Below are 15340 nucleotides of genomic sequence, written 5' to 3'. Positions count from 1 at the left end.
AACTGTTGGTGCTAAAAAAGATGCAATGCCACAGTTTAGGTCAAAACTAAAAGTTAACATACCTTCTTCTTTAAATTTTACAACTCCACTTGTCTACATTACTCTTCATTTCTTTCCCTTGTTATTTCAGACACAAGAAAAGACACACAGTTGCCAAAATGTGCACAATAAAAGAATGAGATATTTATTAAATATAATCTTAAAACTCTTTCCTGGAGTCATACAGATCAGTATGATGGAACGAAGCTGTCCACAGACGGCATTAAAGGGTTACAGAACTGCTCACTGGTCGACGGACGTTACAAACATGCAGTACAAGTCCGTTTTTTTTTTGTTGTTGTTCATTTATTTTTAAAGCAACTTCGATATATCCTTCATCTGAAGCATGACAGAATCCTGCCTTACCGAGTGTGTTGCTCTCTTTAACCAATTAAGAAAAGATGCAGGATTTTCTTCATCTCTGTGATGTCCTGGCATTCACATTTCCTTTATTGTGAACTCGGTCGCGTCCTGGAGCCAGATGTTAAATCTTTAATTCGTTTATTTATTTATTTTTAAACACACACAAGTTGTTTTTGTACAAATCAGCACTAAATGCAAAAAAAAAAAAAAAAAAAAAAAAAAAAAAGGCTATACAGCACCGTCCCATCGATATAATATCTACGAAAGCTGAAACTGCGACGATTATTAGCTAGGATTCAGTGATGATGATCCTAAATGTAGAGGAAAATAAAATCCAGATCTTTTCAAAAATTGACTCTGACTATAGGATTCCGGTTGTGAGCACTGCTCTGGAATGTTGGGATTTGTGTCGGAGTGTCAGCGAGTGAGAGGCAGCACTCAGACACCATATCGATTTACAGAGCGAGAAATCCGATCTAGGATCAGCCCTAGCTCTCGGACCTCGACCGGATGCTCGTTCTCCAGGTCGCTCTGTGAATTGCTTGTTAAAGCCGTTTCGAAAGCTTCTTGAATAAAATTAAAACACGTTCACTTGATCAGGGTGGAGACGCCGTAACAGACGACTAAACACATGCAGATTGACTTTAGAAAAATATGAGATGGTCACGTCTTGTTCGCCGTTTCTTTGATACATGTTCTGTTAATATTCAAGGATACAAATGACCAGCTAAGAGGTGTTCCATAAGGAAACACTACATAGGGTTTTTGAGAGATGCTTCGCAGAACCATTTCTAGCCTCCTCTCAAAATAAAGCAGTCAGAGAGAAAGAGTGAAAGAGAAAGAGAGAGAGAGAGAGAGAGTTCATATTTTCATCAATAGATGGTCACAGAAATATGGACTGACTCGGTGTGTGGGGGCAGCAGGAATACAGGAGAAAAGAGCAGAGGCCGACTGTAGTGTGGTGGATCAGGTGAGAATATGGAGGTTTAGTCAAAGGAGATGAGCTGAGCCTCTGCACTGCCTGGGGGGGGCTGCTGGGCCTGCTGGACCTGCTGCTGAGGACCACCAGGGGGCGCCATCTGCATATATATACACACACAACGGATTGAGTGCTAAAATAGGGGCAAAAAATTCCTAAGCTGAAAAGAAACAAATATACATCTAATGTTATATCGCTGTGGTGTGAAATCCTGAATTCTGATTGGTCAGGTGGTGCAATTTTCTCTAGCAGTAGGTCTGACAGTAGTGCAGGTAAATATTAATGCTTGTTTCTGTCTGCTCGTTCGGAATGCCAAGACATTTGGGGAATCTTGCAGCTTATGAAACATTACCACAGATTTGGGCGAAGAGGAAGTCGCAGTAATTTTATGAATGAGTGGAGGAATAAAAGTTAAGCTTCAAATGTAGCTATAAACAGATAAAAAGTATGACTATTTAAAGACAAATCAGCTCATTGTGCTATAAAAGGAATACAAGCAGCAGCATAAAACAGTATAATGTCCACAGCTATTACATTTACAATGGCAATATCCTTGTTGCCATGGTAATCAAAAACACATATAAGCCCCTTAATTAATTAGAATGTCTTCCTAAAGGCTGTGTTACAATTCAGTGTCATTTACAGGTCAGGAGTGTTCAAGTTCATCACCGCACTCATGCCCATACTAATAAGAGTATTGAGTTTATCATTGGATTTAGTAAATATATTTTTCTTAAAGTTTATAAAAACAGATCTCTTAGAAAGTTGATAAGTGTTTAGAGGTTTCATCAAGTCCACTTTACAGATAGCACACTATATATTACTGTATATATTATGACCTCACCTGTTGGTACATGGGTTGTTGGCCAGGCATGTACTGCTGCTGAGCAGGCATGTTGGGGTCCTGTCCAGGAAGTGCGGAGATCATGTTCTACACGGAAGAGAGGGAGACGACGTTAACAATGAAACTCAACCGCTCATTGTCAATCGATTGTGTAAGACAGCTGAACATAATGTCATGCTATAGATCTGAAGGAAAGCGTTATATTGGCTGTGTGAGAATCCTGACCTGCATGCTGTACGGCTGGTAGCCCATGTAGGCCATGCCGTTGGTCGGGGCAGCCTGGGACATCGGCGGCAAACTCTGGGCTTGAGACGCCACGTTCTGCAGCAAACAAACAAAAGCACTGGTTTAAAACTGTAGCATTTCATAGCTGAGATTTTAGTCATAATGCAGGTTGACTTTCTTCACACAACAGGCACTTTCACACCTAAAAGTCAGTTTCAGAACACAAATCCAAAAAGCTCAGTTCTTTGACTCATTTTAGCATCAAAAACAAGTTGCTACCCAAAACACATAGCATGTCTGGATCACTTCCTGTAGGTTCGATTAGGAATCGAGAGTAGACTTTATATGGAGATGGACTGAGTCCACCTTGCTTAGAATCACTTGGATCGGTTGTTTTTGTCCACTCCCATGTGTGAATGTTCTCACCTCCCCAAAGACCCACAGGGTTCCATTAATACAATGGCAGCCAAAGGCATAATTTCAACCAATAACGTTCTTGACACCCGAACCTTGGAAGTAAATCACTGAGCATACGGTGCAACTAGACTCTTTATAGCATTCAAGCTTAAAAATAAAAAACAAGCTATGTAAGTAAAAAAGAAAATACTCAAAAAAGTGTGAGTGTAGTCTGTTCTAAGACTTCGGTAGCCCACAAGCGTGAGGGCGCTCTTACCTGGTAGCCCTGTGTCGGAGTGGGCTGGTAGTTAGTGTATGGAGGGCTGGTGTTAGGAGGAGGAGCCTGACCAGGGGCAGCGGGTTGCCCACCGGTACCTGCGGTCTGATACATGTACGCGTTCACCATGTTGGGATCTAAATGAAAAAGAACACAATCTGCATTATTTTTTCAAAAACTATAAATCCAGCAATGAAAAAAATCACATTTATGAGCTTACAGAAATCAAGCAAGTATACTTTAAAAACAACAACAAAAAGAATTTCAGATTTATTCACATGGAGCTGACCTGTAGCTGACACTGGCATGGCCTGGTAGGGTCCGCCCCCAGCCTGCCCGGGTTGGTTCATGTAGACCCCATGCATGGGAGAGCCTTCCACTGATCCAGCAGGGCTGAACGTGCCGGGGTAACTGGGAGGACCAGCTGGGGGATACACCACCCCTCCTGCCACGTTAGGCGGCAGTGACTGGATCTGTAGCACACGAAACGCATGAATATGGACAGCGATATGCAGATTAGTATTAAATATGAGTGGGTCTGATGCTGGAATGTGAGCATAAACTAAACGAGCCACACCACTACGTCACAGATTATAAAGAAAGCTCACCTGGGCATAGGGCAGGGAAAAGGCAGGCATCTGAGCACGCATCTGGATGGTGTGTTTCTGCTGCTCCAGACGCAGCTGTCGCTCCTTCTCCTGCTCCTGCAGACGCTGAATTGCAAGCTGTCGCTGCATCTCCAGATACTCCTGCGAGCGATAAGAAACGTGATGGATCAGCTCCCACTCATGAGCGAGATGAGATGAGTCTACATGTATGTGAGTAAATATGAGATAAACTCTCTCAATAATAATTACTAGATTAACGTATTCTCCACCATGTGATAACACTGGACGATATTCGAAGGCTCCGACTGCCTCAACAAGATTTATTTCAATTCAAATCACATGGCACTCACTTGTTTCTTCTGCCTCATGATCTCTAGTTTCTGGGCGAGCTGGATCTGCCTCTGTCTCTCAGCCTCCTCTGCGGCACGGCGCAGTTTCTCACGGTGTTCGTCTCTCAGAGCGTTCAGAGCGGCCCGTGCATCCCGAACCTGTGCCAGCTTATCCTGCAACCCCTCATAGTACACTACAGACAAAGAGAACCAAAATGTCTTCAGTGCTTTAGGCATGAGTGACTTGATATATTATTCATTTTTGTACTTAAGATGTAAGAAAATGTTTTCAGAACACTGATCTTTTCTTACGCAACATAACTGCCATAAATAAGTGTAACACTTAACATGCATCGCCCATTTGGGAAAGAAAGGTATGAGGTGTGACAGTGTTTACTCACGTCTCTTCTCGTCGAGCTGGTTGAGGAGCTCCAGCAGCTGTGGGTGCATGTTGTTAATGGACTGGAAGAGGGAGAGCACGGCGCTGTCGTTGGTGATACTGCGCCCGCGCATGTGGTTGCTTTTCATGCGGTTCAGGAAGGTGGTGACGGCGTTCTGTAGAGCTTTGAGGAACTGCTCATGGTTCTCCTCCGATTCTCCGTTCTGGTATTGCTGCTGAGGAAGCGCATCACAAATCAGCTGCACTACGGTCGAGTTACTTCGAGAGAGAATGTATTCACTTCTGTGATCCTCGGTACAATGAGAAAAAGCTTACACAAAAAGGTGCAGAACTTTGAGCACACACTTAACACTTAATGTACCTCCACTATGTTGATGGGCTGAACAGGGGCGTGGCTTTCCACTGGCTGGCTGATTGGCATCGGTTCAGCCAATGTCACTGGAGCAGGAGCAGAGGGGGTGGGACTCTTGCGCACTTCCTCTTGCTTTTTCTCCCAGTAAGTCCTATTCAGATAACGAGCCAGCTGGAAAGATGAATATAAACAGTCACCCCTGTGTTCATCAGCTTTTACATCATGCTGAAGCAGAAACTCCATCTTGTGAGGAACACGGTATGGAGATGCTTACCTCAGGGTCAACTTCTTCAGCTGAAGGAGCAGAGGAATTCTAAGGAGAAAGCAGACGAAGTTAACGATCACAGACTCTCAAGAAAACCCATGACTGCACAAAAGTGTCCTGCTCTACTCAATAACAACACACACTGAGCATTACTATAGACACAGCCCTCATTATAGCATCTAAAACCATATACTGGCTATTCTGGAGCAATAGATTACACTAGATTAGAATACCCTTCAGATGCCCTTACCACAGGAGAGGAATAAAGAGTGCTGACGGGTGGAGCGGAGGAGGTCACTGGAGTCGGGTCGGCTTTGGGGTACACAGGGTATGAGCTCTTCTGCCTCTGCATGTATAAGAGAGTTGTTATGAAAAGAGAACTTATTTTGTTGTAAAAATGTATGGCATACAGAAAGAAGGACTGAACACACGCCTCACCATTCTCTCCTTCTCCTCAGCTTCACTCTGAGACAGAGCGATGGCCAGCTGCAGTTCCTCTTCCTCTTGCAGCGCTGCCTCATCTCTCTTAGGGGGCATCTGAGAAAACAGAGCAGCCAAATAAACTCAGAACATCCATAAATAAACAGGCGAGAAGGGAGAGAGGGAAAAAAAAAAAAAGTGTAAATCTGGGACATGGCTTATCAGTAACTGCTAGAATTAGATAACATTTATTAAAATAGACAAAGCAAGCTCATGTTCCTAATAGGCATGTTTGCCATAGGCAGTAGTGTAAAAAGTCCCTGACCAACCAGATCACAGCACGTGCTGGTGAAAAAAATGAGCCTTTTTGAATGGAAAGTATTGCAAATGTACCAATATAATAAACAGTACTCCATTAATGCAAAAGAATTTATGCCTCCATAGCAACAGCAAATGCAAACAACATCCTCTTTGAGTTAATCTCTGATCATTAAATCTAGGCTTGTCAATTAACCAATATCAGCTAGGATTTTCATGGTTACAGTGTGCACATTGCATGAGCTACTTTTTATTCAGCTCAGCACAAGACACTCTGAGTGAAAGCACATACCTGAGACTGCTGAGCCAGAGGGCTGGTCAGGTACTCTGGCGGCAGCTCAGACTGGCCGCTGCTGCTGCTGCTGCTGCTGCTCTTCCCTTCTGCCTTCCTGGAAGGGGGAGAGAGGGATGGGTGGCTGGTGAGGAGAAGGGATCAAGAGAGACACAAAGACGAGTAAATCTCAGAAGAAATGCAGAATACTTCTTGAACACATGGTTTCACAGGGTAATTACATGAAATGCGACAGGTAGCAATTCGGCTGTGGAATGTTCCATGATGGAGTGATGAATGTTGTGTGATGCTTGTGAATGGTCTTGCCTTTTAAATGTACAGATTCAGAATGTGAATGTCAAAGAAAAACGATTATCTTAGGAGCATCCTTTAACCAAATGAATAATGAATACACTGTGTGTGTATGTGTGTGTATGTGGTCTCATTTCCACTCTGGCTTACTTGTTAAGCTGCTCGAAGCAGGGCTCACACACTCGCACCTCTTTCTCAATGCCGAACTTAGGGATAGTGGAGTATTTGGAGGAGCACTTGCCGCAGAAGATCTGTCCACACGCCCTGCAGTGATGCTGAGGGACAACAAATAGCACACATCACATCACCACTATTACACCAGTATTACTGACCAGGCCACTCGGATATCTGGTTATTAGCAGTAAGGGGTAGTAACTGTCCCAGACTGATTAGTGAAGGAATCTTCCAAGCACGCTTTAGTCTACAAAATTGTCAGCACTGTTTATTACACATGGTTCTGTGTGCAGGTTTCTGACTCATCTAATGCAACACGTCAAGTAAAGAGGAACAAGCTGTGTGTGTTTACCTTTCGGGTCATCACTCCGAACTGAACTCTGCACCTGTGGCACTCCTCGGCATCCACCCAATCAGGTGCCTGAAAATCAAACACACACACATCGTCATCTAAATAATACCCACATTACGACCGGTCTTCTACAGCACTGCCACTCCAGCAGAATGACCTCACCCTCTCTGCAGCAAACATGGCATCGCTCTCTTTAAACTCCGGGAACACATGACCTGATGGAGTGGAGGAGAATGAAATCAGACATGCTGCTTTGCTTTAGATTTGAAAAGTCTCATTTAGCTCAACTGTGCTTTGTACCTTCAACCTTCATGATCTGGTAAGTGTCTTGGACCACTTTGTACTTGGGCTCGTTGCGGAAGGCGTGGGCCCAGGCCTGGATCAGGTACAGGATCTTGTTCCTGACGTTCGGCTCGGTTTGTTTCTGACGACAGAAGAGAAGCCGAAACATCAGTGCAGAAAAAAAGAAAACAAGGGTGTATGTGAAGGACAATTCAATCATCCAGCTCAGTCTGCCGAGAGCAAAAGTTTGGGTTGTCTTCAATGCAACTCAGTACTTAAGGATGTGAGACTAGACGTGCAAAAATACTAAACCTCATGCACTGGACACAGATACAGAAGTAATAATGCCTGGAGCTTACTATATGTACATAACATTTATTTATTTTAACCAGTAGTTATCATAATCTCTAAGAGTTCACTTAATTTACCATCACACCAATCGAGAATGTCACACGCTACCAATAACAGTTCACATTCTCTACAAGCTTTCTCACAGTTTCATCTCAATCACAGGATTCACTCAGAGGCAGAACGACACCACGAATCACGAATGACAACACCGGGGTTTGATTAAAACGGACAACAAAGCTGCACTGAGGGAGCAGTATGCCGAGACAAATCAACTGGACTTGTGGTACAATGTAATCTAATCCACAGCCTCAGGTTAAACCTCAACATCCGCAGCAAATCCACCTCGATTTATTACTCTTAGACATTTAACAGAAACCAGAAGATTTTGTGAACAAGAGCAGTGGAATATGAAAAAGGTGTCACTCAGACAAACTAACAAACAAAAAGCTCTCTGTTAAACAACCCGACCTTCTCTTCCACACGACCGATCCACTCAGATCAACACTGATATTTTTAGACATTACCTTTCACACAGTGTCTCATCAGCAGTTTGATTTTGGAAAATCCACAAGGCTAAAAAAGTTCATTTCTCATTCTGACACACTCCCCGGAGCTTTAAGAAGCGAGAGGACATGTGACACGATGGCGTAACCAGGAAGTGAAGTGCACCGTGACTCATCATGTAGAGCAGGATCAAAACAACAGAGGAACAATGCTGTGCATACCAAGTAATGATCTCAGGAATAAACAAATCTCATGATGGTCATAACACTGTCTAAGATTTTTCTCAGAGCACTCAGAGACCTCTGGTATGTTTTAAAAAGTCATAATTTAGCCCAAGATTTTTACACAGCCAGTAACCAGTAAGAAACTGCTAAATCCCAACTGCAAACTCTACCTGCTGTTCATCCCTGTGTGATGAAATATAATGTAGAATTTCTATCCAATTACCTGCCTAGAGAACTCAATCCTTTTTTTTTTTTTTGGCTAAACCTTGAAGTAACCGTAGCAACCACCAACTCTGTCTCAGCATCCTTTCTGCTTCTGTTCTTGCCTTTGGGCTGTTCCCAGATGATGAACCATACACTATGCACATTTTGGATTGTAAAAATTTTTTTACCAAGATAAAGTCGTTTTCCACCTTTATTGTGGATTTGCAAGCTAAGGTGTGAAAAACAATAAGAATCATTTTGGGGGGGGGGGGGTGAAAAGATAAATGCTCAATAAGCTGGTTGCATACATGTGCACACCCCTAAACTAATACTTAGTTGAAGCACCTTTGGATTTTAATCACAGCATTCAAACATTTTAGGATAAAAGTCGATTAGATTGACATCTTAACTTAGCAACACTGACATTCTTCCCTCTAAAGGCATGCGAACTCTTAAATTAGTTGGGTATCTCCTGTGCACGGCCTTCCTCAGGTCACCCCACAGATTTCTGAATGGATTTTGATCTGAATCTTGTTTTGGTGAAGCCATTCGTTTGATGATTTGTGGGTGTGCTTCAGTATGATGTCATGCTGGAAGCTGAAATTTCTCTTCATCTAAAGTGTTTTAGCAGAAGCCTTAAGGTTTTGCACCAAAACTAACTAACTCCTATTATTTCCTCCACCCTGATTAAAGCCAATTCCAGATGAAGAAAAGCAGCCTTATAGCTTGATGATGCCACCTCCATGCTTCAGTGCGAGTTATTTTAGTGATGTGCTATGGGCAAAAAGTTCAACTTTGGTTTCATCAGATCGTAACACATTGTTCCACATGGTTCTGAGAGACTGGATGTATTTTTTGCAAACTGTAGCCAGGCTTAGGCAGGGATTTTTTTTTTTTTTGTTAAAAAAGAAAGCTTTTATATTGCCACCTCACCTGTAGCCCAGATATATGAAGAATTCAGGACATTGTTATCATGTAAAGAGCAACCAGTACTTGCAAGGAATTGCTGCAATTCTTTGAATGTTGTTGTAGGCCTTTTGGCAGCCTCCCTGACCACCTTTCTCCTGGTCTTCTCATCAGGTTTAGGAGAATGTCCTGTTCTTAGTAAGGTCACCATTGTGCCATATTTTCTTCCAGGGGTTGATTATTGTCTTTTCAGTGTTCCCTGGTATATTTAATGTCTTGTATGTTTTTTGTAATCCTCTCCTAATTGATATTTTTCAACAATCCGGTACGATCCGGTACTGTGTGTAAGCAGTCTGTGACTTTTCCAGTCAGATGTTACTAAGAAGATACACTATATTGCCAAAAGTTTTGGGACACCCCTCCAAATCACTGAATTCAGGTGTTGTTTTTCAGGGGTTGGACTCGGCCCCTTAGTTCCAGTAAAAGGAACTCTTAATGCTTCGGCTTCATACCAAGACATTTTGGACAATTTCATGCTCTTTGTAGGAACAGTTTGGGGATGACCCCTTCCTGTTCCAACATGACTGCACACCAGTGACCAAAGCAAGGTCCATAAAGACATGGATGAGTGAGTTTGGTGTGGAGGAACTTGACTGTCCTGCACAGAGTCCTGACCTCAACCCCATAGAAAATGCACTTCTAGAAGAATGGTCAAAAATTCCCATAAACACACTCCTAAACCTTGTGGAAAGCCTTCCCAGAAGGGCAGGACAACGCCATATTACATTCATGTGCATGTAAAGGCAGACGTCCCAAAAACCTTTGGCAATATAGTGTATCCTACAGGAACAGCTGTACTCCATTTGTGTTTAATCAGTCACTTTAATAGTAGAAGGTATATACTAATTAGTATTAAACATGAGTTTGAATGTGATTGGTTGATTCTTAACACTGCCACAATCCTAAATTTTAAAAGGGTGTGCGCACACAAGAAATCTCTTCAATATCAGAAGCACTTTAAAAAAAAACTCTACCTTGAACAGGTCCTTGAGTTCCTCCATGGTCTGCTTACTCGCCACTTCATCATGGACCGTCTGGCCACAGTTCTTCACCACTGACTCCAGAACCTGTTTTAAACACACACAGAAGTCACCTCATCAAATTCTAAGACGTCTTCACCCTATGCTGTTGATCATAAAGAACAAGGCAGTTCTTACCTCGAGGCCATAGAGGGCCACGTGTGGATTTTTGTCATTCAGCTTCTTCTTGACGGCAGCGATTGCATATTTAGCCCTGAGTGAGTGATGAAAACAGCAATTTTATATCTCTGGCATGTATATTCACTATATTCTGGTGAACATGGAGCCAGCATGATGAGGACTTACTGTGTGTCTCCCTGGCGGATGAGGTCGCAGATTTGCAGGATGGATTCCCAGTCGGTCTCCAGCAGCAGCTGACTGGTGGCTTTGTCTGTAAAGCAGGATGGATGATACGTGAACACTCACTACAGGTCACGAGAAGACACATACGCTGTCTGGACACAACTTAATAATCATCTTTTCCTTTGTATTATTGTGTTCATCTTCCACAATGAAGAGCCACAGCCTCAATTCTCACTTCAAGATCACATTCAAGATCAAAACGAGTTTCAATTCAAAAGGAAATGATCAGCTACTGAAATTGTTTCACTCATTCTATCCAGGTAGATTTTATTTCTTGTTTTTTCTCCTGGCTTGTTACAGCTGAAGCAGAAGGCAGGAAGAGAGAGAGAGAGAGAGAGAGAGAGAGAGAGAGAGAGAGAGAATCAAAGAGCGAGAATCTTGGAGAAACGATTTGAGCGAGTTTGACGAAGGGTCAAATTGTGATGGCTAGACCACTGGATCAGAGCATCTCCAAAACTGCAGCTCTTGTGGGGTGTTCCCGGTCTGCAGTGGTCAGTATCAATCAAAAGTGGTTTAAGGAAGGAACAGTGGTGAACCGGTGACATGGTCATGGACGGTCAAGGCTCATTGATGGACGTGGGGAGAGAAGGCTGGCCCGTGTGATCCGATCCAACAGACGAGCTACTGTTGCTCAAATTGGTGAAGAAGTTAATGCTGGTTCTGATAGAAAGGGGTCAGAATACACAGTGCAGGACGGGTCAGGACTGTTTTGGCAGCCAAAGGGGAACCAACACAACATTAGGCAAGTGGTCATAAACTTATGGCTGATCGGGGTATATTTGAGCTGTTATTTGACTCATTTTTTCCCTATATTTAATACTCGTACGTGTTTAAAGCCAGCCTGAAAAGCTCGATCTCGAAAACTCGCTGTTATTTTTTTTTTAACATTTTAAACGAATTATAACACTTCTGTTCATAATTGAGGCAGAAAATACAATCATTTACCGGCAAATGTTTCAACGATTTAAATCTCGACAGGCCTCATGAGAGCCACATTCATCATTCAGTTAAAGAGCAGCCTTTACTTTAACCATAACTGTTATTTACTTTAGACACTGCTGTGTATTGTTTATATTTTACGAGCTGTTATCGATATCTGCCAGGACAGGACACAGAAACAAGGCCAGCTGCTGTTTAATTCTGTATACATTAAACATGACTAGCTATCTACATTAGCAAGACGCACAAAGCTAGCACTGTAAACATTAGCTAACTAGCTTGCTAATGCGGCTAACTTGGCGTTATTTAACGCTTAAGAAACACATGGAGCGGGGATTCAGCTCCATATCGGACGCGTTTTAGCTTTTATATCGTTAAACAGGTTAATACCGAGGATGTCATCGCGAATTAACACTCTTCCATCCACACACAATAGATCGGGTGCTACTGAAAACCTCTAATTTTGTTTCCCCAACCATTTTCAGGTGAGTCCCAGTTTCAGCATATTGATTGGCTGGAAAAATTCCCTTTGAATAATACGATTGGCTAGGAGTTCTTAAACGTCGCGTCAGAGTGAAGCATCGACCAATCCGAGAAGAGTAGGCGGGACACCGTAACAACAAAACGGGTGTAATGCACGCTCTAAACTTGGCAGCCACAGCCCCGCTAGCTAGCTAACTAACAATCAGTGTTTTTTCCCCACGGAAACTTCGTATCTTTATCACAATTTATCGTCAGAGCGTATTATAGAAACAAACAAATAAATAAAACATACCCAACAGCCTTTCAAATGTACCACCACCTTTTCCCATGGTTAAGTTCTTCTAGGACACTTGATGACTTGACGCTTCTATAATATTTTGCTCAACCGAACCCTTATTTGTCACTTGTGTTGAGATGAGTCACGTGACACACACTTCCGGTTGCAGCGTCACTAGGTTACGCTCTGAATCACTCATTTATCTTTCTAAAAGTACCATCTTCATTCTTCTTCTTCTTCTTCTTCTTCTTCTTCTTCTTCTTATTATTATTATTATTATTATTATTATTATTACTACTACTATTATTATTATTATTATTATTATTATTATTATTATTATTACTACTACTATTATTATTATTATTATTATTATTATTACTACTACTATTATTATTATTATTATTATTACTATTATTATTATTATTATTATTATTATTATTATTATTATTATTTTGGTAATGGTCGAATTGCAAACAGCAACTTTACTGACAATACTATTATAATATCACATTCTTTTAAAAACACCTGTTTTAGACACCTACATGTTTGTTCTAGACCTTGACATTTCTTCGGTTTAAACCCACTATAGTTCTCTGTTTATCTGAATAATGAAATGATTGAATGTATTTGTTGCTTTACTAACTGACTATGACCAAGCAACTTTAAAGACTGGGCCATAATGGAGTTAATTTAAACATGCATAGTGAGGCTTTAATACCAAAACTGAGCTTATCGCTACTCAGATCTTAAACGTAACTCCAGCAACATCTGGAAGATACGCAAGAGTTGCGTACAGGGGGTGGAGTTTGAGTAGAACACAGGCGTGTCTCAGGTCTACATGATTCTAATCTTGGACCAGTATCGGCACAAGCATGGAGCAGTATCAAGTCAAGCATCACTGTGTTGATAGATTGTTGTTAGTTTGTGTCAGATAATTTAGAAAGGAAATATACTCAAAAAACGATCGAATGTCTTTCAGGTGCCAAAATTTATTAATTCCACCTGAACAAATCATCTATTTCAATCATGTGTTAGAGAGAGAGAGAGAGAGAGAGAGAGAATCTTGGAGAAGCTCTGAGAGACTTTGAGGAGAAGGCAAGGAGAGATTTAATGGGGAGAGAGAGAGAGAGACAATGGGGGGGCAGAGAGAGAAAAAGAATCTTGGAGAGAGAGAGAGAGAGACAATGGGGGGCAGAGAGAGAAAAAGAATCTTGGAGAGAGAGAGAGAGAGACAATGGGGGGGCAGAGAGGGAAAAAGAATCATGGAGAGAGAGAGAGAGAGAGAGAGAGATAGATAGATAGATAGATAGATAGATAGATAGATAGATAGATAGATAGATAGATAGATAGATAGACTTTATTAATCCCATGAGGGAAATTCTTGTGTTAGAGCAGCTTAGTCAGTTACAAGATACAACACACAAAAATACTTGAATGAGTCACAAGCAACATTTCTTTAAAATGCAATGGCAGCTCAAGTGATTGAGGCTGTGGGTTGTTGATCAGAAGACTGGGGTTGAAACCCCAGCGCTGCCAAGCTGCCACTGTTGGGCCCTTGATCAAAGCCCTCAACCCACCTGCTCCAGGGGCACTGCATCATGGCTGACCCTGCGCTCTGACCCCAACCCTTAAGGATGGGGTATGCGAAGAAAGAATTTCACTGTGCTGTAATGTATTTGTGACAAATAAAGACAACTTAATCCCTTAAACAGAGGCCAAATGTTTGTGAATTAGCCTTAAGTGAGCAGTAGGTGTAGCAGATGATTGCTCAGTCAGCTTATCCTGTATGCATCCAGTCACTAGAACTAGAACACCTTTAGTAGTTTTTTGACACTACATTCCTGGCTTAGTGTCTGTCTCCTCAAGTATCCTTTATATTTCCAATGTTTTCCTGTATTTTCTTTTTTTATTAAATCACCCCACCAGTACCATTAGATCATACATGACTCACTAGCAAGAGCACAAAACACTACAGGCTATTGTTGCTGCTGTGCCGGTCGTGCTCCATACAATGGCATTGTTTTGCTGGCGTACAGCAGCAGCCCCCCATCACTACAGTTAGATACAGTCACAGAGGGAGACGGCACGGGCCGAGTGTGTCCTCATCAGCTACCGCTTCCACACAATGCCGAGTGTTTCTCAGCATGAAAGACACCTATCTGGAGAAAGAAAGACACACAGTACCACAGTATACTGTTCACAATGCTTAAAATGGATCATTAACTAGAACTTTTGTTAGACCATGTCTAAAACAGGTGCTATTCTCAGAAATGCATGCATTTGCTTTTACACTCTTTTGACACGTGGATCTACTGCAAAGTCCATACTTGAAGAAATTTAATCTATAGAAGGAAAAGCTGATCTTTTGTCATGATTCACATCAACCTGAAAGAATTTCCATAACCTTAATACTGACCAACAAACATCAGCTCCTCATGACAAGCCTGTACATCTTAATTCATTTACTGGATTCATAAAAGCATACAAAATGACCAAACTGTCTTTATAAATCACTGCGATAATGTAGTTCATAATCTTAAACTAGAAAAACTTTATAAAAGCTTGACATATTTTCTTTAGTCATATTTGTGTTTCTACTCCTGAACAATTCTGTTGTCTCCATATGACTTCCTCATGGTGATCCCCCAAAAGTATAATTTGAAAACCATTTAAAAGTATTATAAAAAAAAAAAATCCATTCCCATAAAGACTTGTGTTTGAAGACTATTGATTTAAATAGAATTCATTACCTTACATTTTGTTTTGTTTTGCTTGTAGCACCATTAACACATTATTTCATGAGA

The 15340-nt window shown here is 41.7% G+C and overlaps 1 protein-coding gene across 5 annotated transcripts; it reads right to left on the bottom strand.

The window, feature by feature from the left end:
- Positions 1 to 161: 161 nt before the first annotated feature.
- On the bottom strand, positions 162 to 12693 carry hgs (hepatocyte growth factor-regulated tyrosine kinase substrate). 5 transcript variants are annotated; one of them, XM_058377987.1, is made up of 21 exons: positions 12552 to 12693; positions 10781 to 10865; positions 10613 to 10688; positions 10430 to 10522; positions 7225 to 7348; positions 7087 to 7139; positions 6925 to 6993; positions 6549 to 6673; positions 6108 to 6231; positions 5516 to 5614; positions 5328 to 5423; positions 5087 to 5125; positions 4822 to 4983; positions 4462 to 4675; positions 4082 to 4254; positions 3732 to 3872; positions 3413 to 3596; positions 3124 to 3260; positions 2451 to 2546; positions 2226 to 2312; positions 162 to 1481 (listed from the first exon to the last, which is right to left on the bottom strand). In XM_058377987.1, the coding sequence occupies exons 1-21, from the start codon at positions 12586 to 12588 to the stop codon at positions 1389 to 1391; spliced, it is 2307 nt and encodes a 768-aa protein (XP_058233970.1). In that variant the 5' UTR covers positions 12589 to 12693; the 3' UTR covers positions 162 to 1388. The 5 variants fall into 5 exon arrangements, with proteins under 5 accessions (XP_058233970.1, XP_058233971.1, XP_058233972.1 ...); XM_058377988.1 differs by having other exon boundaries at positions 4462 to 4672; XM_058377989.1 differs by having other exon boundaries at positions 6108 to 6204.
- Between the last annotated feature and the right edge of the window lie 2647 nt (positions 12694 to 15340).

Source organism: Hemibagrus wyckioides, linkage group LG24 (assembly GCF_019097595.1).
Source record: "Hemibagrus wyckioides isolate EC202008001 linkage group LG24, SWU_Hwy_1.0, whole genome shotgun sequence".
Classification (NCBI taxonomy): domain Eukaryota; kingdom Metazoa; phylum Chordata; class Actinopteri; order Siluriformes; family Bagridae; genus Hemibagrus; species Hemibagrus wyckioides.
The sequence above is the reverse complement of the archived record's forward strand: the minus strand, read 5'-3'. Positions and strand labels throughout refer to the sequence as shown.